At 55.2% G+C, this 24,550-nt stretch overlaps 1 protein-coding gene across 1 annotated transcript in view; it reads right to left on the bottom strand.

The window, feature by feature from the left end:
- The window catches only part of COL22A1 (collagen type XXII alpha 1 chain), a 197,156-nt gene that overhangs the window by 81,256 nt on the left and 91,350 nt on the right, over positions 1-24,550 (bottom strand). Inside the window, exons 22-33 of the mRNA XM_061123137.1 lie at positions 24,023-24,076; positions 17,768-17,821; positions 17,056-17,109; positions 15,829-15,882; positions 14,835-14,888; positions 10,099-10,143; positions 9,517-9,579; positions 9,015-9,068; positions 5,741-5,782; positions 4,744-4,776; positions 1,677-1,730; positions 1,081-1,134 (exon numbers count right to left, since the gene is read on the bottom strand). Coding sequence (XP_060979120.1) covers positions 1,081-1,134; positions 1,677-1,730; positions 4,744-4,776; positions 5,741-5,782; positions 9,015-9,068; positions 9,517-9,579; positions 10,099-10,143; positions 14,835-14,888; positions 15,829-15,882; positions 17,056-17,109; positions 17,768-17,821; positions 24,023-24,076 — 615 coding nt within the window. The remainder of the gene's footprint in view (positions 1-1,080; positions 1,135-1,676; positions 1,731-4,743; positions 4,777-5,740; positions 5,783-9,014; positions 9,069-9,516; positions 9,580-10,098; positions 10,144-14,834; positions 14,889-15,828; positions 15,883-17,055; positions 17,110-17,767; positions 17,822-24,022; positions 24,077-24,550) is intronic.

The raw sequence follows: 24,550 nt of genomic DNA, 5'->3' as shown, positions 1-24,550 counted from the left end.
TCTGCCTGCCTATGCAGGAGATGCAGGTTCAATCCCTGGGTCAGAAAGATGTCCTGGAGAAGGAGATGGCAACCCACTCCAGTATTCTTGCCTGGAGAATTCTATGGACAGAGGAGCCTGGTGGGCTACAGTCCATGGGGTCGCAGAGTCGGAGCAACTAAACCACCACGACCAAACTGAAAGGACAGGGAGCATGTTTACAGGTGCAGAGATCACAGCTCCGGGCTCCCTAAACTTCTTCAGTCTTCACCCCCAGGACACAGGCCGCAGCCCCTACCCTTCATCCTGACGTATGTGAGGCGCAGAGGGACAGGCCTGCCCGGGCGCACACAGGCAGCCGGGGGCCTCTGGGATCTGAGCCCGGACAGGCCACTCAGAGCTCACGAAACACTGCCCAGCACAGAGCCAGTTAAGAGGACAATCAAAATATAATCAAAATGTTAACACACTCTGCTGCTGCTGCTACTAAGTCGCTTCAGTCGACTGACTCTGTGCGACCCCATAGATGGCAGCCCACCAGGCTCCCCCGTCCCTGGGATTCTCCAGGCAAGAACACTGGAGTGGGCTGCCATTTCCTTCTCCAAGGCATGAAAGTGAGAAGTGAAAGTGAAGTCGCTCAGTCATGTCCGACTCCTAGCAACCCCATGGACTGCAGCCTACCAGGCTCCTCTGTCCATGGGGTTTTCCAGGCGAGAGTACTGGAGTGGGGTGCCATTGCCTTCTCCGTAACACACTCTAGGTATCCTTTATATTGGCACTGGAGATTTCCTGCATTTGAAAAGCCTCCGGGAGCCAGGACCACCTGGGTTTTAAGAGTTGTCAGGGAGGGAAGGTGCAGCAGGTTACCCGCTCTCCTAAACCCACACTTCAGTGACAGAGAAATGACCGCCTGGGCTCCAGGGGCTGCGTTTTGGGGTTTTCTGGGAGAACCTCTCTCCCCAGACCCTGGACTCAGTCCTAGCAGCGCCTGTTGCGGCGCCCCCTGGTGGACGTTCCTAGAATGACATGGTGGAGGGGACAGTGAGGGCCTAGCAGGAATTTCTGCTCCGGGAGCCAACAGAGGACAGAGGGGTCTCTTACCGGTGGTCCAACAGGCCCCCGAGGCCCCAGTTCTCCAGGATGACCTGGTGATCCCTGCAATGAAACCACCCATCAGTGGACGAGGTCACACCCTTGCTCTGGGGAGGCATGAACATGGCCAACGGGAAGGGATTGAGATCCACAGAGAGGAGGAAGGAGCTACATTCAGCTCAGCAGGGCTCCTGTGTGCAATTCAGACAGGCCCGAAGGTGTCCAGTCTCAGGAAAGCAGACGCACAGGGTGAGGGGTGCCGGGCAGGGTGTGGGGCAGGAATGAGGGGCAAGGGTGTGGGCAGAGGGTAGGGGAGGGGTGCGGGCAGGAGTGAGGGGAGGGGTGAGGGGCAGGGGTGAGGGACAGAGGTGAGGGCAGGGGTGAGGGGAGGGGTGAGGGGCAGGGGTGAGGTCAGGGGTGAAGGGAGGGGTGGGGGGCAGGGGTGTAGGCAGGGGTGAGGGGAGGGGTGAAGAGAGGTGTGAGGGGCAGGGTTGAGGGGCAGAGGTGATGGGAGGGGTGAGGGCAGGGGTGAGGGGAGGAGTGAGGGGCAGGGGTGAGGTCAGGGGTGAGGGGAGGGGCACGGGCACAGAGCAGAGAGCACTCACCGGCTCCCCAGGCGCTCCGGGATCGCCCTTCTCTCCCCTGGGCCCAGGTTCTCCCTGTTGGTGGAGAAGCACAGAGTTAGGCATCTGCACCCGGCCCACCCTCGGGTCGGCCGCAGGGACCTTCCCGGCCTGTGCAGGCACCTCCAGCTGGAGGAGAAGCCAGCAGAAGCCGGTACCGCCCTGTGCTTTCTCCACCCACGGACCTTGCCCCCCAGGCTCCTGCCACCCCCCACCACCCACGCCCATCACTGGCCCCTGAGTTAGTATCTGCATGGCCTGGGCTGGGGCCCCACTCCCCCTGCACCGGCCGTTGATGGAATGTGCACACTCTACCCCAGAAAGCCGGGGTTCAGTGAGGGCACCCCAACAACGAGGCTTTCAACAAAGGCAAGCTCCTTCCTCCTTCCAGAATCCCCATCTCCCACCAGCTCAGAAGAGCACACTCTGGCTCCATTCCTCAGACAATATCCTTACTCTAGCTTGCTTTCCCCCTAGAAAACGTCCCATGGTGGAAATTTGCAAAAGCATTTTGTCTGGTCCTCAAGCCACTGGAGACACGACCCGTAAAGATGGAAGGGCAGATGGGGTGGATTTGGGGGACACAGAGGGAAGCAGCGTGCATGCTTGCTGCCAGCGAGGGAAGGGACTGTGGGGGTCGGGTCAGGAGGGTGACCCTGAGGCTCTCAGACAAGATGCTCAGGGCGTTTCTACCCGGGCCTGAGAGCCAACAGCAGAGCCTTCACCACAGGGGTGCTCAGCAGGCGCCCGTCAACAGCTGCTGAATGCTGAACGCGGGAGCCTCGTTCTCCACCGCCCCCTGCTGGTGATGCCAGCCCAGGGAGATGCCCGCTCTGGGTTCAGCAACTGCAGGGCACTGGCCAGGCCTCCTGGAACCCTCTGCAGGGGCAGGGGGTGGGTCAGGCTGCCCTTCCAGGGAGCGGCTTCTGAACCAGTTACAAAGCCCCCCAAAAGCTCTCAGCTGTAGCGTCTCCCAGCCTGAGACTGCCTGTCCCTCCGTCCTCCAGACAAGGAGTGGGCTCACGCTCCTCTCTGACATCGAACCCCCACACCAGCTAACAGCTCTGTTCTCACTGTCATCACCACGCTGCCTCTCGGCCTCCCCAGCTGGGGTCCCCGACATCCCCAGGAGGCTTCTTGTTCCTGCAACAGGAGCTGGGGCTCTCCTCCAGCCCTCATCCCCTTCCTAGTCGCCTTCTTAATTATGCTGCAAACCTAGTGCATACATGCATGCTAAGTCACTTCAGTCATGTCTGACTCTGCGACCCTGTGGACTATAGCCCTCCAGGCTCCTCTGTCCAAGGGACCTGGCTGCCCCTCCAAATCTCCCGGCCCCTGCTGTGTGCAGGGACTCAAATGCAGCCTGCTGAGGTGAGCAGGGAGAAGTCAAACAGAACAACGGCTTCCAAAACCATCAATACAAACACGGTTACCACGGCAACGAGGCAGCCCCAGAGGGATTCATGCAGTGATCCCCAATGAATCTTTTTCTCCCGTGGACACAATTTCCTTGCTTTGCATCTGGAAGTGGCTTCCTGGTCTCTGCAGAGCTCAGACCCTGCAGGAAGGTGTCCCTCCACCGGCGATTCTAAGGGGAGGCCGGGCAGACCTCTGGCCCCTCTCGGTCCCTTCCCGTGGGAACACCTGGGACATCATCTTTTACAGATGGAGTGATTCCTTTACAGAGAGGCTGGATGTGTAGGTTTGCCACAAGCTTTAGGGACTCAGGGTGGGCAAGAGGGAGGAGTCCCAGAGGATGAAGGGCTGAGGCATCGTGTAGGGGGACATGGTTCTGGAAGAGGGAGGCGGCGGGGCAGTGTGACAGAGCCTTGAACCTCGGCACCAGTGGGGACAGCGGCTCAGCCAGGGCCCAGGCCGACAGCGACCTCCCGATTCCTGACTCCAGAAAGGCCCTACGCAAGGTGCTCTGCTCCTCGAGCCTCGGGCCATCATCTGTGAGCCGGGCACGGGGCTGGTCGGAGCGATGCCTGCCCTGCGCCCGCCACATTCAAGGCTTCCTCTGTGTCCCTCCGAGCCCTTCCTTTGAGAGAGGAGACACAGCCGGAGCCCCGCCTGCTCTCCCCTCAGCATCCTCCAACACTCCTATGGTCCCCGGCCTCCCCCAACCACCCAGGGACAGCCCTCTGCCCTCGCCTCCTCCCTGTTCCTCCTCCAAAGCAGCTCAAAATCCTCCCTCTCCTTCCACGATGATTTCGGCACCGACTCAGTCTCTCTCTCTTTCTGCTCCCTTCTTTTCCATCACATCCAGGATCTCTTTAGCTTCTCAAGTTGTAGCTACTTAATAGCAGCGATGTGGAGATGGGTCCTCGCCTAAGCCTCTTGGCCGTCACACGTGGTGTAGCGGGTCAAGTCCTAACCACAGGAGAACCGCGTCCCCAAGAGCGAACCAACAAAGGAGCCAAGTTTGGTGACGTCAGAGACCCTGAACACACTCGTCTTCACAGAAGCCCCTCAAGAAAGAGGAGGGAAAGGCTTCTGGAGGCTGCGGCCACGCTGAGTGTCCTTTTCCATCAAGCACTTCCATCTTCAGAAAAAGCCACACACTCTCCCACTGGCCACTGCCCCAAGCAAGCTCAGTCCCCACTGGCCCCTGAATGGCCTCTCTAAGACTTGGCCTCCAAGACCCACAGGCTGGCTCCCTCTCTGCGGGGCACCCCCGACCTGCCCCCTCTACCCTTTCACCTTCTGCCGTTCACAGGGCTCTGTCCTGCTTGGAACAACCGTCCACCCTGTGCAGTGAGGGGTCACTTTACCCAAAGAGAGGGGTGACCTTCGCCCTCGGCTACTGGGAGGCCACCTCCCAGCCCCTGACCTGGGAGGTCCTGTCTGCCCCTGAAGCTGGTCCCTCGCCCGGCTTGCTCCCCATCGGCTGCTAGGACGAGGTCGGGAACCCAGAGGCCTGACAGCGGCTGGCAGGTCAGGGCCGAGGGTCAGGACGCAGCCCATCCCCCGCCCCCCAGAGCATCCAGGGGCATCACGAGCCAGGCCAGGGGGCACCGGGCAGCCACAAGGCGCTGCTGCTACTTACGGGCATTCTCGGGTGTGGTGTGAACAGGGACGTCTGCAAAGAAGACCACAGAAACGAGACAGACACGAGTGGACATCAGCAACCTGCCTCTGACAGACTTACGGTGGGAGAACGCAGCCTCAGGGGCTCCTTTAAGGATGATTCTCGACAGAATCACACATTCCTTTTAAAGCCCTTGCCCTCCACATGAGGCCGTCCCCTGCCTCAGCTACTAATTGACCAATCCCTACGTGCCCAGGCAAGGCCGGTTCTCAGAGCCACGTTCATCTCCCTTCCTGCCCCCCACCCCAAAATTCATTAAAGCACAGAATATCAAGGCTGGAAAGAAACATTCAAGTGAAAAAATAAATGCACACTATGCTCACATATTTATATAGCCTTTGTTTTTTTTTTTTTTTTAATTAGTATTTGTTATGTACCAGAAACTACAAAATGTACCTTATATATTTCAGTCAATTTTCACTACAAATGTATAAAGCACAGCTCCGTATAACATTCTTTTTCCTTAACAGATGAGAAGATGGAGTCTTTTTCACATTAAATAACATGTTTAAGATCACAATGCTGGTGAGCGGCACAGCTGGGATTCAAACCCACTCTTTTCTTCTGGCTCCAAGGCCCCTGCTCTTTGCTCACGCCTGAACCCCAACTCACAATGCCCACCCTCGGGCCTGCAGAGGGTGGAGGTGTGAGTCCTGGGTCTATGTCCACGTTGCAGCCTCACCCTGGACAAACTGCTTCCTGTCTCTAACCTCATCCACACATGCAGCAGGTGGGCACGGACACCCAGGGTCTAGCCAGTGTTCTCATCAACACTAACCATGTTTGCTGAATAAACTAAGTCAATAAGTACAAGGTGGTTCTTACAGAAGCTCATGTACTTTCTGGATCACGAGACCCAGGGATGGGTCAGTTATTGGCAGACTCCCTTAAAAAACGTCTATAACTATGTGGCCGGTGTGCAAGAGGAGAAAGGATTAGAAGCAGAGTAACTTACAGTGCCAGGTAATCCAGGGGGCCCCGGTGGACCCACTTCACCCTAGATGAAGAAATGGAAACAGCGGTAAAGAATCCACCTGCCAATCCAGGAGATGTAAGAGTTGCAGGTTTGATCCCTGGGTTGGGAAGATCTCCTGGAGGAGGGAATGGCAAACCACTCCAGTATTCCTGCCTGGAGAATCCCATGGACAGAGGAGCCTGGCAGGCTACAGCCCATGGGGTCACAAAGAGTCGGACACGACTAAGCACGCTCACACAGTCCTTCTTATCCTGGAACACTTTTCCTAAGACGACAGACTCACCCAGTCTGCCTTTACTGCAATTGAGAGATATATAGATCCAAGCTATAAAATATTTCAAACAGACCAGAACTCTGTTCTGAGAAACATCTATGCTGCGGGTCATTTATACCATTCCATACTATTCCATGGTGCACTTGGAGATAAAGTGACCATCCTCCCGTTGACAACACTGATGTGATTTCCCACCTGCTGCAGACAACGCCCCCACACTGTCCTGGAGCCCAAGCTTGAGCCCCTGAGAGGCTCCTCTGGACCCTGCCCTCCTCGGAGGACTCAGGCTCTTCTCAGGGGCCTGAGGGGTGGGTATTACATTCCTGTGAACGGCACAGGCCTGGGAGTCGACTCACCCGAGCTTGAACCCTAACTCTGCCATTTTACACATTATTTTACTTCTGATGGTGTGTTTTCCTCTGTGCAAAATAATGGTGACGGTATACACAGCTCACAGCGTCCTCTGGGGACTCAGACTTTCAGCACAGTCCCAGTGAGGAGGAAACTGTTACTCCATTTGCCTCGAGGAAAGGAGGTCACTGGGCTGCTCCATCAGGAGGAATGGTCCCCAAAGCCTCTCATTCCATGTGAGTCACAATGGTGTTGGGACAGGGATATCTCTGCTCACGTGTGTCCTAGCAGCCCAGGGTCCATGTGTGCAGGCCTGGGTACACACGTGGTTATTAGTGGACAAATGAATGAATAAAGCTGACTGAGAGATGGGCTAGGCTTCTCTTATTACTAGTGACAACAATACGATGATAATGAAAAGTAGTTACATGATAATGGAAAAGCATAATGGAAAAGAATATTTTAAAAAATGTCTACATGTGTGTAACTGAGTTACTCTGATATACAGTGGAGATTAGCCCCATGTTGTAAATCAACTATACTTCAATTAAAAAGTTTAAGTGGTTACGTTGTTTTCTATGCTTGTTTCTATGGTTATGCAGGATTTAATCCCAGGTAGCAGCTCACTTTTCTACGTGCGTTAATTCCCTTCATCACCACCGAGACGCCTGGAGCAGAGGTGTTTCATGTGCGCCCCATTCCCCGGATGAGCAAACTGAAGCAGGGCCACACTCGGGCCCCTGCCCAAAGCCACACAGACAGCAGCTGGGGCAGCCTGGTGGTAAACTCTGAGCCCACGCCCTTAGCCACTGCGAGGCCTTCCCCTGACCCTGCTGCAGAAGCTTCAGAAAGAATACAGCACCTTTTCCAGTGCTGACTCCACCCACTTCTTCTCTTGACACTGTTGACCACATGTTCCAGAACCAGTCTCATCCAAACCATCCAAGTTCAGGGTCTCCCACTGCAATGCACGTGCAAGCGAGTTCAGTCTGTCATGTCCGACTCTCTGCCACCCCGTGGACTGTAGCCCACCAGGCTCCTCTGTCCATGGGGTTCTCCAGGCAAGAACACTGGAGTGGGCTGCCACATCCTCCTCCAGGGGACCTTCCCGACTCAGCGATTGAACCTGCGTCTCCAGCACTGACACGCAGGTTCTTTACCATTAGCACGACAGTGCAAGGTATGAACGGACATAAACAAGAAGGGGGCTGGAGGAGAGATGTGTGTCCAACCCCAAGGGCCTCAAGACCACCTTTCTGGAGGAGCCTTGCCTGCCTTCGATGCTGTGGGGCGAGCTGGCGGGGCAGAGCCCAGGAGCTCTCTGGCTTGGAGAAAGATGCCCGCCTGGGGAAGGGTCTCTGAGCTCTGGAATCAATGCGGCTGGCATGGGCTGCCATCCCCGCTTCTCTGCAGTTAAAGTGTCTCAGCCCCAGCTGACACAGGGGCGTTATTGCCCTCCTCTCAGAGATGCCCTGGGATCAGAAGGCTCTCAGTGTGGGGTGGGGAGGAAGTGGACCAGACCGCTGAAGAAGGGATGCCCAGGCACGACCAGCAGGGGGCGATGTTGCTTCAACATCATTTCCTTCCCAGAACTGTCTATGATGACATATTTCTCTAGAGGCAAAGAAAAGCAGGCCAGATTCTTTGGAAACTTGAATGCGACTCTACCGTGGCCCCGGCAATTCTGCCAAAGCAATAAAAGGGCTTAATGGCCTCGCTGAGTCCTCTGCATCTTGGAAATGAGTTTCTCAAATAGAAATTGCTTTTCTGAGAAGTCCGGGAGAGCCGCGGGCCTGAACAGCTTATCCACCAAAGCCCTTTCCATTGCAGGATCTCTATTTATAGATTGCAGGTCCGTTCAGAACAAAGACCTTGGCCCTCAGCCTGGGAGCGGGGATGGGGGCTGCTGAGCAGGATGGTGGGCAGGAGAGTGGGACACGGGAGGGTGCAGAGCTCAAACTAGGAGAACCAGGTGGCCCCCCAGGCAGCAGAGGGGGGATTGCAGGGCCCCGCTGGGCGCGTGAGGCTGCCCGGGCTCCCCCGGGGCCAGGCTGGTGCGCCATGTGGACCCACTCGGAGCCTGGACGCTGGGCCCAGACTGTGGTCAGGTCTCACTCCCACCGCCCTCCATCCAAACAGCCCCGGGCCAGCAGCCTGGCCCTTTCATGCCTCAGTGTCCTCATCTATAAACTGGGGGTGTTGCTGATAATCCGACCCGCCTCCGGATGTCGCCGGGATCACCCGAGTCACTACGTGTGCTGCGCTTGCGATGACGACCCTGGGCTGTGGCGGGTCCCACCTCCCTGGCGCTGGTTCCTGGAGGCCCACGGTTCTCAGGCTCCACCACTTTATAGGAGAGACTCAGGCATCCACTGATTTCAGTTATCTGCAAGGGCTCCTGCAGCCAACTGCCCATGGATGCCAGCCTATGCAGGCAGCTCTGCTTTCGGGCTAGCAAGGGAGACACGGGGATCAGATGGGATGCTCAGGACCGCAGCGGGGAGAACCAGGACCGCCACCCGGGCCACTGCTGCAACTTCAAGCACGGGACTCCCTGCACGTGAACAACGGATGGGCGGTTGTCCGACACGCGGCACCAACGCCCAGGACGAGGGCAGCAGCTCCTACCTTTGCACCTTGGTCGCCTTTCAGGCCCGGAAGCCCCAGGGCCCCTTTCTCTCCCTACAGAGAAAAGATAAAACCAGGAGACATTAGAACACGACTGAGTGTAACGGCTGCCTCTTCCAGGCAAGAGCAAGGGGACCCTGGGCAAAATACTGTTTCATCTCCCCAGCCTGGCCTGCCACGGTGAGGACTGAGATCAAGGGACGTGTTGGTTGTGTGAAGGGGCAAATGCGCCATCTGGCACCTGATGGCTGGTGCCCCCTGTCGTTCCCACAAATTTCATCTGAAGCTACTCCACCCGCCCTTCCAGATGACCGCTGTCCCCTCGTTCCAGCGTATGGCCCACGGTGGCCCTGGGCCCCGCCTCTCCTCTTCCATAAACACTGGGGAAAACACTCTAACCCCATCCTGGGTCAGCCCGTCCTCAAGCGTGCAAGCCAGGACAGGGGGCTCTCTCCTCGGGCGCGGCGCGTGGCCTCCCTGGCAAGAAGCACCCACCACTCACCTGGTCTCCTTTCTCTCCCCTTGCACCTGGGAGTCCTGGGAAGCCTGGGAGCCCTGCCTCTCCCTGCGGAAAGAACACAGTGCCACAGTCAGTGGGCTCAGGAAGGAGGCTGCCCCCAGACCCCTGAAGAAGCAGGGTAACGTGGAAACAAAGCAGCGGAGAGAGGGGGATTCTACACGCAGTTCCGGGGGCGGCCCCAGGCGTGGGCTCACTCTGCGCTCCCTCGCCCGGGAACCCTTACTTCCCCTCTCTTCCGACTCCTCATCCCTCTGGATCAGCCGCGATGTCACCTCCTGGCCACCTCTCCTGACATCCCCCGAGCCTGAGTGGGGGGGCCTCCTGGGACCCTTCTCCCACCTGCATGGCACCACTCGCTGCACCGGCTCAACTGCCCTTGGCTGACGGTGGCGACCCTGGTACCCAACACAGCAAGGGACCACAGGACGTGCTGATGGTCACGGGGAAAACAGACGAAGGCACACAGGCGTGTTGTGAGCTCCAGGGAGACAAGCGGTACAGGGCAGCAGATACTAACAAACGAATGCATGATGAACACACAAACGAATGAATGAATGAACAGACCTTTTCTCCAGGTCGGCCGGCCAGGCCCTGCTCCCCGACTTCACCCTGCAGACAGAATGACAGACGCCCCGTCACTGACCACTCACATTGGCAGAGATGGCTGTCATCCCCAGGCGGTCCCACAGACTCAGGGCACCTGGCGCCCACACCCTCGACTCTCACACAAGCAGTACAGGCGCTGCAGCCCCGGGCACTGAGCGTTTCTGGAGAGAGGCTTCCACCCCCCACGTGGTCTTTGCATGCACGCTCAGTCGTGTCTCTCTCTGTGATCCCATGGACTATAGCCTGCCAGGTTCCTCTGTCCATGGGTTCTCCAGGCAAGAATACTGGAGTGGGTTGTCATTCCCTCCTCCAGGCAAGAATACTGGAGTGGGTTGTCATTCCCTCCTCCAGGGGATCTTCCAGAACCAGGGATCGAACCCAAGTCTCCTGCGTCTCCAGCATTGGTCAGCATATTCTTTACCACTAGTGACACCCAGGAAGCCCCACACTGGCTTGACCTTCCCTCAAAAGAAACAGTTTCTGGAGCTGCCCTGATGGGAGTTTACACAGGTTGGATCCAGTGATTCTGATTCTAAACACAGTTTAGAACCACAGGGAGCCAAAACCTGTGAGTCCTGGAGCCACCCCAACTCTGAGCTCTGCTCCCCTTCAGGGGGAACTCAGACCCTAGGCCAGGTCCAGTGATGGAGAAGCTGTTGATGAACTTGTCCGAGCTGACCGAGCGGCCCGCAGTTGTTCAGACTCCTTGGTTAACACAGGCAGCTGGGGGTGGAGGAACTCACGGGCAGGAGAGAGGTCCATTTCCCTTCCCATGGTGTGTTGCTATAAAGGCCAGTCTCGGGTAAAATGCTGCTTAAATGTCCAAACTTATATTACGTTGGAAAGCAAGCCCTCAGCAGGGCTACGCAGCTTCCGGTCACGTGGATGAAGTCGTGTCCTCTGGCATCAGGCTTCTGACCAACGTTTCCTGGTCCTGCTGAAGTGGGGAGCGGGGGGTGCAGGACCAGAGGGGCCCACTCTCTGACCCCACGCTCAGCAGGTGCCTGTAAGTCACTGAGGCAAAGAGGTCTGTGGTGGGAGGAGCGGGGAGGGACTGCAATTTCTAATGAGTCACGTGTCTTCAGAAACACTAACTTCTTGAATGCCAGTTTCTAACGTCATTATGCATGGGCACATAGTCAGTCACTTCAGTCATGTCTTGACTCTGTGCGACCCCATGGACTTTAGCCTGCCAGGCTCCTCTTTCCATGGGATTCTCCTGGCAAGAATACTGGTGTGGCTTGCCATTCCCTTCCCCAGGGGGCCTTCCTGACCCAGGGATGGAACCTAGATCTCCTGTATTGCAGGGAGATTCTTTACCGTCTGAGCCACCAGCGAAGCTAAGTATGGTCCTTATTAAAATCTTCATGTAGATTTCCATAAGGAAATTTGGTTTTCTGGTAAGTGGACACATGAATGAATGAATGAGCGGTTATACAAACACATAAAGGTCTTCCCTGCAGCTATGCCAGACCCCAGTGGTAGTGAAGGCTACACCACATATTGAGAGAGAGAGGAAAAAAGAGAAGTAAAGAAACTAAAAGCGTTGTTCAGCATGAAGCACGCGTTTTATCCTGCAGTTCTGGGGCCGCCAGGGCCACTGGTGTCTGAGTCGGTACATATAGAAATTCTAGCCGCACTCCACTTTTCCCATCAATTCCCAGTGTTCACAAGCACAATTAGTAACAGCTGCTCTGACCAGATCTGTGCAAACACTTGCTACACAAACTGTCACTTTAAATCTGCTAGGACAAGACAACCTTTACAGTTGGAAAGGCGCTGGGTGGGAGGTGGTGCTGAGGTTGGGTAGCAAGCATTTTGAAGGCCTCCTGAATCCATGCTGTGAATCCTAAGCCAGAGCATGACCCATGAAGGTCTGGACGGCTCCTGGAATCCTCGACATGAGCCCAAGAGGGCGATGCACCCGTTCATCCCGCAGCCGGTCTGTTCCGAGTGGACTCAAGACCTGTCGTCCAGGACGCGTCCATGACCTTCTTTGGAGATACTTATCTTTAGGAGGCGTGATGTCAAAATAAAGCAACAGACCTCCTGCCAGGTCTCCTTCGCAGCTACAAAGTATATCCTAAAGTCAACGTAACTACAGAAATTGTTTCCAACTTCCCAGAGAGAATTTTTAAATGCACTACACTACACTAGAAATCGTACAGAAACAGCTGAGCTGTAGTAATGGACCTCTCTGAAACTTTCAGTCACGGGGCAAGCATAAATACCGAACATGTAGATGGAAAGATGAAAGACAGCCCCAAGGGCACCACAAATTCACCCCAATACTTGTGATCCATCGACTCTGTCCGCACGGGGAACTCGATGGGAACAGGTTCTTCTGAAGACTGCTGAATGGAACATGGGGATTTATACACTGTAAGCTCAGAAGGATAAGCCAACTCACAGATGTGAGGAAACACAGCTCACAGGTCTGGCTGACTCCATAAGTCCTAGCAGTCAAAAATGAAAAATAATAGTGACCTATGCAAATGCTTTAAGTTATTTCTGGAAGATGATTGAATTTCAGCCAATCAATCAAAAACAGGAAGGTGGCCTTTCATGTTTAAAAGACCACGTGATTTACCCCAGAGCAATGGAGGGACAAAACACAGCCAGTTACATATCATTACATTTCAATCACAGATATTTTTTAAAAACAGGAACATTGAGTCTTAAAAGATGGAGGGTGCTGTGCTTGCAAGTGACGATAAGCTGGCTCATGGAGCCCTGAGGAATCCGGGGTGCAGCGGCTCCTAACGGATGCTTTCCACAAGGAGTCCATTGGGCATCCTGAGCAGGGCAGGCAGTGATAATCCATGCGTGTTCTGCTCCATTTTAATTTGGTCTAAATTGTGGCTCAGCTAGTAAAGAACCTGCCTGCAATGAGAGAGACCTGAGTTTGATCCCTGGGTTGGGAAGATCCCCTGGAGAAGGGAAAAGCTACCCACTCCAGCATTCTGATCTAGAGAATTCCATGGAATCGCAAGGAGTCAGACACGACTGAGCGACTTCACTAAAGAATGATCACTTCTTGAAAAAGCGGGGCCACAGGGAACTGAGGGTCCAGGAATTTGCCCATCAGTCCCTCACTGGCCCCCGAGGTGACCCGGGTCCTGCCTCCCGGAACAGCAAGGTCACCACTGGCCCAAGTCCAGGCCATACCTGTGTCCGTTCTGGGCTGTTAGTTATCAGTCGGCCACCAGGGAGCCCTTACTGAGAGCCTGCAGGTGCCTGCTGTGGGCTGGGGCTGGAGGGCGGTCTCCAAGAGCCAGTTACAGCCCTCAACTAGTTCTTACCCAAGCAGTGTGTGAGCGAGAGGGCCCCCGCACGAGGTTCTGTCTGGGCACAGGCCCCTCCAGAAGCACAGACGCCTGCAAATGCACACACGTGCATACACACACACCTCACATACATACACACCTGACATACAGACCCACACACCATGTACAACCCACAACACACACACAGACACACACACACAAACACTGCACACACACACACGACAAAAGACACACACAATGTACACACAGCTCACACATGCACACCCCACATACACACACAGCACCACATACAGACACACACACCATGTACACACCCACAACACACACACACGACATACAGGCACACCCACAACACACAGACACATACACACACTGCATACACACACACATGACATACAGGCATACACACCATGTACACACAGCTCACACACACACACCTCACATACACGGCATACACACACACACACCTCACATACATACACACCTGACATACAGACCCACACACTATGTACAACCCACGACACACACAGACACATACACACACACACGACACACACACACACAATGTACACACAGCTCACACATGCACACCCTGCATACACACACAGCACACATAGCACCACATACACACACACCATGTACACACCCACAACACACACACATGACATACAGACACACCACACACACACAGCACACACACCATGTACACACACACACACACTGCATACACACACCCACACTACATACAGACGCCCACACCATGTACACACCCACACACACCATATACACATGTACATACCCACCCACACACCATATACACACCATATACACACCCACAGCGCATACAGACAGTCACCCAAATCCAGCACTTGGGCCCCTACCCACAGGAGGTGCCCCTTCCACATGGCACGTGGGTTGCCTCCGCTCCCCCCGCAGATCCAGTTTCCACACATTGGCACCCCCAGAAGCCCCAGGCTTCCTTGCCTTCTGCAGGGGTCAGGTATGAAGGGACATCAGAGGGAGGGGAAACTCAGGGGACAGGGTGAGGGGACTGACGCCCTGGCTCCTCCCATCCCAGGACAGGCTGGTCAGCAAGGCTGCCCCTCTTCCCGAGGACAAGGCTCTCTCGTGGGGCGTCCTCTCCTCCAGCTACAGGGCCCCCTGCCTCCAGGAACTCCCAGTCCTCTCCCTGGGCATGCTGTGATGTGGCTCTGGGCGGTCATCAGCCCAGGGCGTGTCGCCACTGACCCCAACCTGCCCCAGCCTTTCAGACAGCCCCTGTGCGATGGCCCTGGCTGTGCCCCACCAGACCCCAGCCTACACGGCTCTGACAGCGGGGTTTCACACAGAGCGCCGAACACTTCGCTTACAACAACAGATGCGAGAGGAGGAAGGCCAAGTCCTTACCCGTGGGCCACGCTGTCCAGGGGGACCATCCTCCCCTCTGTCTCCTGGGTCTCCCTGCAAGGAAGGCGGAGGAGAGTCAACAGCGGGAGCTGGGAGTGGACGGGAGCCACTGAGCACCGAGCACCGGCTCCGGGCTGGAAGCAGGAAAGCTACTCGGACTCGGGTGCTACTGAACTCCTTTAATTCTGCGAGATCGCAGTGGCCCAAAACAGCAGCTCCAACCACCTCCTAGATTCAACGGCTCTGCTTCTGATTTACAGACTCAAGGGAGTGGGAATGAGGGATTCAGAGCAGGGGAGACACTGCCTAAGTGCTTTTGAGATGACAAAATACTTGGTTAGCCCTTATCTTTTGTTTTTAAAGAGAGGAGAATGGAGAATATTTACATAACATGTTCTTAAATTAAGTTAAATCCATATGTATTCTGTATTCTGTCATGAAAAAGTTGAGCTTCTAAGTCTGCCTACTGAAAGGGATGGTGAAAACTCCTGTAACATCCAGAAGTTGCCTTGCAAGGACTGTTGACATTCATCCTTGAGCTTCTGTATCTTTGCCATGAAAAGGTGAAGTTCACTTGTTAAACAGTTGGCTGTATGGTTTTTTAATTGTCCCTGTGAAGTGAGTAAACTGTGAACTTGCTTCCTAATTTTATGACAGTTAACCTCTGACTCCTCTTAATGATCTTACTGTAATGAGCCCCACCAGAATATTTTTAAGTTGAAGTCTCTTACTATGTAAGAGTCTCTGAAAAGATTTCCTCCTTGCAAATAAAATAGATGCATATTTCTCATAGAATAATTTTAAAGTCCTCGGCCTCCAAGTCTTCCACCAGTTACCTAGGTCGGAATCAGGGGTTCACCCACATCTGACCTTGAATATAAACATTTCCGAGCCCTGCATGACTCAGGATCCAAACGTGATCCACAGCAGGGGCACCCAACCATCAAAAGAGCTCTCTGGCTTCTGTGTTTTGGGTTCCCTAACTCATACTAACCTTGGGTCCTGGCAGGCCTGGGGGTCCATTCAGCCCGTCCTTTCCAGGCGGCCCCTGGGCAGAGGGAAAAAACAGACCAACATAAAAGTCGCGGTTAGGGCAGCACTGCGCTGAATTGCCCCCAGCCAGGAGCGGATTCTGCAGCCAGAAGCTGGTTGGCGTGGGGCTTGGCGCGCAGGACCGCTCCTGGGCGCCAGCTTTCCGGGAGCTCTGTCACTGCCGTAAACTGTCAGTGGGTGGAACCGTGTGGGTGGGTGTTCAGGAACATCTGTGGATGACAGCTCACCGTGCGCTCCAGGCTCGGACAGGCTCAGCTGAGAGTGGACATCACAACTATGATTTATGTCCAGAGCCTTCGCTGTGGCACCCGGAGCTTCACAGAGCTGAGCACGCCGGCATCCAGCCACCATGTCTGCATCCCGGGGCCTCCGTGGATCCGGGGCCCAGTCACAGGCGGACAACTGCCCACGCTGCACGCCTGACTTTTCCCTCTGTCACCCTTTCTCCAACGTCCTGAGCCCCCATCAGCGGTGCGGGGGCCACACCTTTCCCCACCCGACAAGCAGCAATAAGGAAACTCCTTCTGGGTGAGCAGGGGCCTCCCGAGGACCGTCACCTCTGACGCCCATCACGGTCACACGGTCTCAGAGGCCCAAGGCCACTCTATCACCCTGCCCTGAAGAGCTGCCGGCCAAGAGGCAGGAGACCCCCAGCTTGAATCTGCACCCTGCTCGTGCGGATGTTAAGGTGTGATGACCTCCACCCTCAGGACCTAAAAGGACTGAGAAGGCCTGGTCCCTGGATCCTGCTGACCGGGAAAGAGGAAGCACAGCAGGCACACCCTGCCACGTCCCGGACCGAGCCTCGTGTCTCCTCGCCCTTTACTTCCGTGGCCCCCGGTGGTGTCCCCACAGATGAGAAGCCACACTTCAAACAGCCGAGGGCTGTCGACTGTGCCTCGGAGCTACAAAGTACAGGCAGTGGCCTGAGGAGCGGGCGCCTTGATCTGCAGCCTTGCTGGGGGTCTTCGGGGGGCAGCCCCAGGAGACATCACGTGGCAGGCACCACGGAAGGGAGCAGGAGGAGGCCGGGTGCCAGGAACAGGGAGGAAAGGGCACGGAGTGTCACCCACTGGGAAGCAGCCTGGGTGGCCAGCGGAAGGGCCAGCCCCTCCCACGTGGAAGGACAGGAGAGGGGAGAGCGGGGAGGGGTGCCCCGGCCACTCACCGCCTGCCCGGGGGACCCAGGCTTTCCTGGGAAGCCGATCTCTCCAGGCAGACCCTGCCAAGGGGAACCACAGGGAAACCGTTAGTCTGACCTCTTCCGAGCATCAGCTCCCTTCTCCCAGCACCTTTGCTGGCAGGAGCCCAGATCTTTAGCTCTGATGAGGGCACCCGGGTGGACACCCCTCGGGGGCATCTGGCCATCCATGGTATGGGCCACGGTGAACCAAGCAGCCGACACGCCTCCCAGGCTGGCCAGCACGGGGCTGGGCTGGGCTGCAGTCGGGACCACCAGCACCTTCACACCCCGCTGGTGGGGTGGGTGGAACCACCTCTCTCTGCCCCCCACCCTCTGCTCTGCCCACAGGAACCTTCCCAGCTGCTCCTGAACTGGGGGAGGGGAGCCAACCCACACACTGCTGAAAGACCCCAGGAAGGGAGACCCCACACTTCCCGCACACTTCTCTAGGAGCAGCCATGAACGTGCTCAATGAGCTCAGGAGCTTTTTCCAGTCTAAGGGGCGCCGGAGCTGTGTGAGCTCCAGTCTAAAGGGGCTCTGGGGCTGGCTGCAGGCGGGGCCCTCCTCGTTCATGCCTTTGCTCTGCCCTTGGACAAAGAGCCAACAGACAGCTCCACACGACGATGCCCCTGGTTCCCGGGGCCATGAACCCTCCATCTAAGTGCCCTGGGAAGAGAAAGTCAAAACCAATCTCACCGGGGGGCCTCCGGGTCCAGGGGGGCCTGGGACGCCAGGTGGTCCTGGGGGGCCCTGTAGAGAAAGATGGGGGCTTGGGTGACAAACGTGTGTGGAGCAGCCTCCTGGTGGCACCAACCTTTGAGAGAGGAGAGAGATGGGGAATCAAGTGATGGGATGGGGGCGGGGCTGCAGTTTTATTGAAATACCTTATTAAAAAAAAAAAGGAACAAAAGCAGAAAGAAAAGATCTGAAGTAAAACTTGTACCATGATAACATGTGTGCTATCTGGGTGATGGGCATATAACTGGTGCAGTATCTATTCTGATATTTATTGAAAATATTTGTGCATTTAAAATAAATATGTCTGTGTGTGACTACACACACAAACGGAGTTAATTCATTAACAAAAATTTCCTAGAACAGCTGTTCCCAAGCATTATTCAGCATCGGATCACCTGGGGTGAATAAAGAGATCTGTTAAGCCACACCTCTCACCACGACACACGTCCTGGGAGACACACCTCTGGCCTTTCTTTGCCCAGGTGTCTCTCCACATATGCCCTCCCTCCCGTCTCCCTGCTCAGAAGGACGTCTCCATCTTTCTGAAACGTTCTGCAATTCTCCGGGCAAAGTAATCACGGCGTCCCCCACGCTGAAGGCCAGCGTGACGGTGCTCACCTGACTCACGTGCCCTTGAAGGCAGGGTCCCCCCTTGCACCCCCCTGCACCTCTGCTCACACTGCAGCAAGCCCAAGGCGTGGAACACAGCAGATGTTCACTCAGTGTTTGAGGTCAACTTGATTGCCAACAGCTGGGGAGTGGGCGGTGCACTCGGAGAAGAGCTCCCATGCCCACTAGAGGGTGGTAAACACCAAAAAAAGGCCACGGTTGCCGCCGCTGCGGACACTTCCCTTTTCTCCCGCTGGGGGCACTGCTGAGTCGACGACGGGCAGCGAAGAAGACATGAACGGAACAGAACTTTGCGGGTGGCAGCTGGACCTGGTTTTCTGCGTGGCTCGCTGAGTGCTGGCGAGTCTTTGGGGGGTGGGGGATGGCTAGCATCTACCTTTACTGGGAGGCATCTGCTTGGACCTGGAGCCACTGAGTTTCCGGGCCGTGCTGGATGGGGGACCGGGCAGGTGCTCATAAGGGATGGGAGATGGAGGTACCAGAAGTGGCTGGTGACCTCACTTCTCTCCACTCCCGTCTGCTCCAGCTCAGCTCTGCTCACCTCCAGGCAAAGCATGAGTCCTGCAGGTGGCACTCCCAGGACCCACCTCTCTGGAAGGCACGTTCCAGGTGACCTTTTTACATCACCCTGACCTCTGAGGTTCTCACAGGGACCTCAGCCCCACGGAGCTCATCCGAGGCCCCTTCCCACCACACGCAGCTCTCCCTCCGATGGCAAACCGGACACACTTGGCTTTCATCCCTCCCGTGATGCGACGCCCCCTGGAGTATGCTGGCCTCTTTCAAAGCAGCCGTTCCAGGAAGCCGGGCCTCCCGACTGCTCGCTGGTCTGAACCCATCCCCCTCCCTCCTCCACGTGCTGCAGGGACTCCCCGTGCTGCTGACCGCTTGTCTCAGCCTCACAGCCTGTGTGACTGGACAGATGTTTAGTGATCCTCTGCTATAAATTACTGGAGAAGGCAAAGGCAACCCGCTCCAGCATTCTTGCCTGAAGAACCCCATGGACAGAGGAGCCTGGCGGGTCACAAAGAGTTGGACATGACTGAGCAACTGAACAACTAGAAATTAAACCTCCTTATTTCACAACATGGAAAACTGAGGCCCAGAGAGGGTAAGGTCCCCGCCTGTCACACAGCCCTCGCGTGCAGTGGATCCTGAATGGTTCATCTGCCACAGAACCACCTGGAAAGCTCCTTGTAAAAACAGGTTACCAGGCCCCTTGATGGCACTCTTAGAAGCTGGTGGGGGGCTGGGATAATGGAGAGAACAAACATGGAGCAAGCAAAGGGACCATTCTGGGGACTGGAAGCCCTGGTGATGAAATCATTGGGCCTGTAATGAGGGGCCATCCTGGCTGGGGCTGGTCAAGAATGGCCCTGCAGAAGGGGCCACGTCTAAGCTGAGAGCTGAAGTCCAGGGAAGGAAGAACACTAGCTTCAGGGGCCTGAGAACGGGCAGACCTCCGTGTGTGGCCAGGACCGACAGTCAGTGTGAAGGAGTAGAATGGGGGTGTGGGGCAGGAGGCAGGGCTCCGGGAAGGCGGGGGGCACAGCGGTGGGAGGGGGAGCTGCTGGGAAGTGGCCGGGACCTGGCTTTAGAAGTGGAGGAGCAACACAAGAGCGGGTTTGACTCGGCTGTAATAGCATTTGGAAGGAGAAGTTGACACGACTCGACAGCAGGTCCGGTGTGTGGAGTGAAGGGGCAAGAAGAGACCGGGGTCACCAGAACAAGGGGACCCATGATGGCGCCCTGCGCTGCGGTGGGGATGCAGCGGGTCAGCGTGTCGGGGTGGAGCAGACACCGGCTGAGTGTTTTCAGTGAGTGAGTGAGGCACTGGATGGAGATGCCCGCGAGCTCGGGGAGTGGAGGCTGCAGGCGTAAACACAGAGGGAGAGGGTGATGATAAAAAGAGGAGGGGCCTCATACCATCCGATGAACGAAGGTGTGTGAAACCAGCTCAGCTCACGCTCTTCTCTTCTTACCATCAATGTGAAAATGCTACTCTCAGTCATGCCCAACTCTTTGTGACCCCATGGACTATAGCCCTCCAAGTTCTTCTGTCCATGGAATTCTCTAGGCAAGAATACTGGAGCGAGATGCCATTCCTTTCTCCGGGGGATCGTCCCGACCCAGGGATAAAACCCCGGGTTCCGGGGTTCTATAGAATCTGGACGCAGATTCTTTATTGTCTGAGCCACCAGGGAAGCCAATATCTAAATAACCAATTCACCTAATTATTAAAGAGAGTGACAAATTAGCCAATAGATCTAAATGTTAACAACAAAATCGCTGTTTTAATTATTATGAATAAAAACAACTGAGTAATGACTCTATCAATTAACCAATAAGCCTAATTATTATTACTGGAATGTTTTATCCTTCTCGGGACGATGGTGACTGCACACAGCATGCTCAGTGATTACCGCAGTGACGTGTAAATAACCAATTAACCTAATTCAGCATTAATGATAACAGAAAGGCAAATAACTATTCCTAACAACCACCTCATTCCAACTGGAATAGATTTATGAAATTGGATGGAATCTGAAGATGCATGAAAATTACTTGCATAATTAGCACATAGTCACACTTCTGCACAACTTGGAAATGTTTGTTTTCAGAGATTGTTCATGATCTGAGTCCTCCTCCTTCATGGTGGTGAGTCCTCCTCCAGGACACAGCTCCAGGGGCACAAGGATTGCCCCCCCTCAGGGGAGGGGGTCCGAGAAACTCAGTCCTCTGGGGTTGGCCCCTCCCCTGGCTGTGTTCCCACCCACTCAAGGGTCTGCCAGTCATGCTGACCTCAATACCTTCGCATAAACAGTTGTCCAGACCAGACACAAATTCCCACTTTTTCCTAAAAGACTGCCAGGACACAGGAGCCACCTGTGTATGCTGAGCCTAAAACATTCTGGCAGGTGAACGTTTTCATCCTGATAAAGAGGCACCAAAAGCATCTTCCAGAAGGCCAGCTGCCCTGGGGCTTGGCTCACCCTGAGGCTGGCTCTTCCTGGTAAAAGCAAAACTAACTAAACTCTAAGCTCCATTTCTTTTGGGGGCTTCCCTACTGGCTCAGATGGTAAAGATTCAACCTGCAATGCAGGAGACCCTGGTTCGATTCCTGGGTCAGGAAGATCCCCTGGAGGAGGGACTGGCTACCCACTCCAGTATTCTTGCCTGGAGAATCCCACAGAGAGAGGAGTCTAGCGAGCTACAGTCCCTGGGGTCGCAAAGAGTCAGACAGGACAGAGAGACTAACACTTTCATTTTCACTTCTCCATTTCTTTGGATTGGAAATGGGATAAGCCTTCTTTTCTCACAGGTGGTTATAAAGAACAGACACAACTGTATACTAACACAGGGAGAGCATCTGACAAGAGCAGAAACTGAACAGACAGACCCTCAGCCTTCTCATCAGACCAGGAAGCCCAGGAACTTACTTTCTGCTGCGACAGAATCAACCCAGATTTTCCAGATCAGCTCCGGGACCCTCCTCTGGTTCCAAGAGGCTGATGACCTGTCCCCCAGAACCAGAGCCCTGACTGCCCCTCTCCCAGGTCTTAGCTCAGAGGACCGTCCCTCTCTCGGCATCTCTCCCTGCCTCCGTCACATCTGGCTCCTCTAAGCATGGACAGAGGCTGCTAGTTCCCCTTCCCAGGGCTGCACCTGCACACAGTGGGGGTTAGGTGACCACCTGCTGAATGATCAGTGAACAAACATACGGATGGCAAGCAGGAGAAAACTGGCCAGGCCCAGGGCAGGTGGGTGTGTGGGTGAGTTAGGGAGAGTGAGTTACGGAGCTGGGCAGGGATCCAGCAGGGAAACACTGCTCTTGGCGTGGGCATGGTGGGCTTGAATGCAGCTTTGCATCCATGGGGTGGTGATCCAATGCAGGGAGCCAGGTGGTACCTATCATACACTCTACACCATCTCGTTCTGAACCACTACGATCCCCAAGTTTATCAGGTTCCCCCATTTCTGGCAAAATCCCTGCCCTGGGAAAGCTGATCCTATTTGTGTCTACAGCATCCAGCTCAAGGCCTGGCACTCAATAAAGATTTTGTTGAAGGGAAAAGGGCTTCAAAATTTAAAACAAAACAAAGAAATATATTTTTCAGGGTAGCCAAGAAAACAATGATAGGGGAAAAACTCTGTAACTTAAAGCATTTTGACAGAGCCATATTTATGGTGAATTTTTGAAATACACAAGCTTTGCTCACAGGAAACAAGGTCATAAAACAAATGCAAAAACACTCTTTATCTTGCACTATTAACATCAAAATGTCACAGTGAGTGTGGCATCTTTAGAAGACCATGAATAATGGCTGGTTTTACAGCCCCTTATCCTGTGTTACAGCCTGATTGGCATGTGAGGGAATGATGAAGCCTGAGATTCACGTGCGGGGTGCCCTGCCCACACTTCATAGAGCGGGAAAAGCCCATTTGGAAGCATGGTCAGCAGCGTGCCCTGGGTGGGTGCCTCCCAGATGTTAAAGGACAGTGTGGCTGCCATCGCAGAGCTGGGTGTGGAGGAGGTGTGGCCGAGAACAAGTGGGCGCCAGAGCTGAGCCTTACTGCAGCGGGGACCCAGCAGACAAGCCCGGATCGAGCCCGCCCGCCTGCTGCAGCCACCAAGCCAGAAGGATGGGACAGCACCTCGCCCGGGGCTCACTGTGCCCTCACTGGGACCCCGGCACCTGGGCCACAGCCCCACACCTACTGCTGAAATCATCACCCTGTTCTGTTTTTATTGGCATTTGCAACAAATGACGAAGCCGAAGTTCAGAAGGGACTTGTTCAAGATGCCGCAGCCAGCAAGTGGCCGAGGCTGAGACCCTAAGCTCCTAACCTCCGCCTCCCTAACTGTGATCCCCCCAGTGCTTCCAGGAATTTACCGACCCTGATCCCAGGAAGACTGGGGCTGGGGGTTGGTGGCGAGCTTTGGTGCAATTAGCAAAGAGACAAAGTGAGGTGTGACCGCTACCAGTGCTGAGCGCCCTGTTCTGTCTACACTGAGGTGTGTGTGTCGGGGGAGGGTGTCACAGTGACTCTGAATTTATAGGAAAGGGGGACTGAGAGGGGTCAGGGCCCACGTGGCCTGGGATGGGGGGAGGGGTCTCCTGAGCAGCAGGTGACCCCCAGCGAGTCTGTGTATCAGGGAGTTGCACCCCGACCTGGTCTGTGAAATGGGGAGGGTGACCTTGAGCCTGCCCACCTGCCGGGGTGGCTGGAGGGGTCCATGGGGGGCCACAGGGGCGGCACACATGAGACCACGGCGGAGTGGGGAGTTGGACCAGCCTGGGGTCAGAGGACACTGCACCAGGGAGGACTCTGAACGCTGAGGGGGAGGAGGGAGGGGGAGGAGGTCTGCCCTCCTCCAGGCCTACCCCGACCAGGAGACCAAATAGCCATTCTCCCAGCACCTGAGGGGGTAGGCAGGGAGGGCGTTGTTTTTAACGCTCTGATGAGTATTGCTCAGACTCATGCAAGAGTCTGGTTACAACCTGAGAACTGCTACCCTGTCATTTCCTTAATCAGAGAAAGCAGTGTGGCTAAAGAAGAGGATTGGAAGACAGTAGTTACCTGCTGCCCCAGCAAGCCAGGGACTCCAGGAGGACCCGCCTCACCTTTCTTTCCCTGAAGACAAAGAGAAGAAGCCAGGATTAACAGGCAGCCCACACCCAGAGCCCGTCTAAGGACACGTCTGGAGGAAACCCCTGACAACAGACTGTCCCCCTCGAGACACCCTGCAAGGAGGCAGAGTTGGGTCGGGGGGGAGTCTGGGGCCAGGAAGCCTCCCCTTTGGATGGCAGCGCTGCAACATGGATGACTTTGGCAACACATGGCCCCACATTTTAAAAAGTACCGCAAGGTTTACCTGAGAAAAATGCCCTTGTCCTGCCCTGTGCCACTCATTCCCTTTCCTAGACAGTAACTAATCCTACCAGGTGTTGGTTGATCTTTCCAGAGGCATTTTGTTTAAGCAAGCTTTGCACAGGCGCACACACACACACACACATGTGCAAATGCGCCCACACATGCACACACATTCTCTCCCTCTATCCCTTTTTTCTTTAGAAACTACGGCATAACATTCAATCTGCTGATAAA

This window comes from Dama dama, chromosome 21, assembly GCF_033118175.1.
Source record: "Dama dama isolate Ldn47 chromosome 21, ASM3311817v1, whole genome shotgun sequence".
NCBI lineage: Eukaryota > Metazoa > Chordata > Mammalia > Artiodactyla > Cervidae > Dama > Dama dama.
This window is presented reverse-complemented; position numbering and strand designations above follow the sequence as displayed.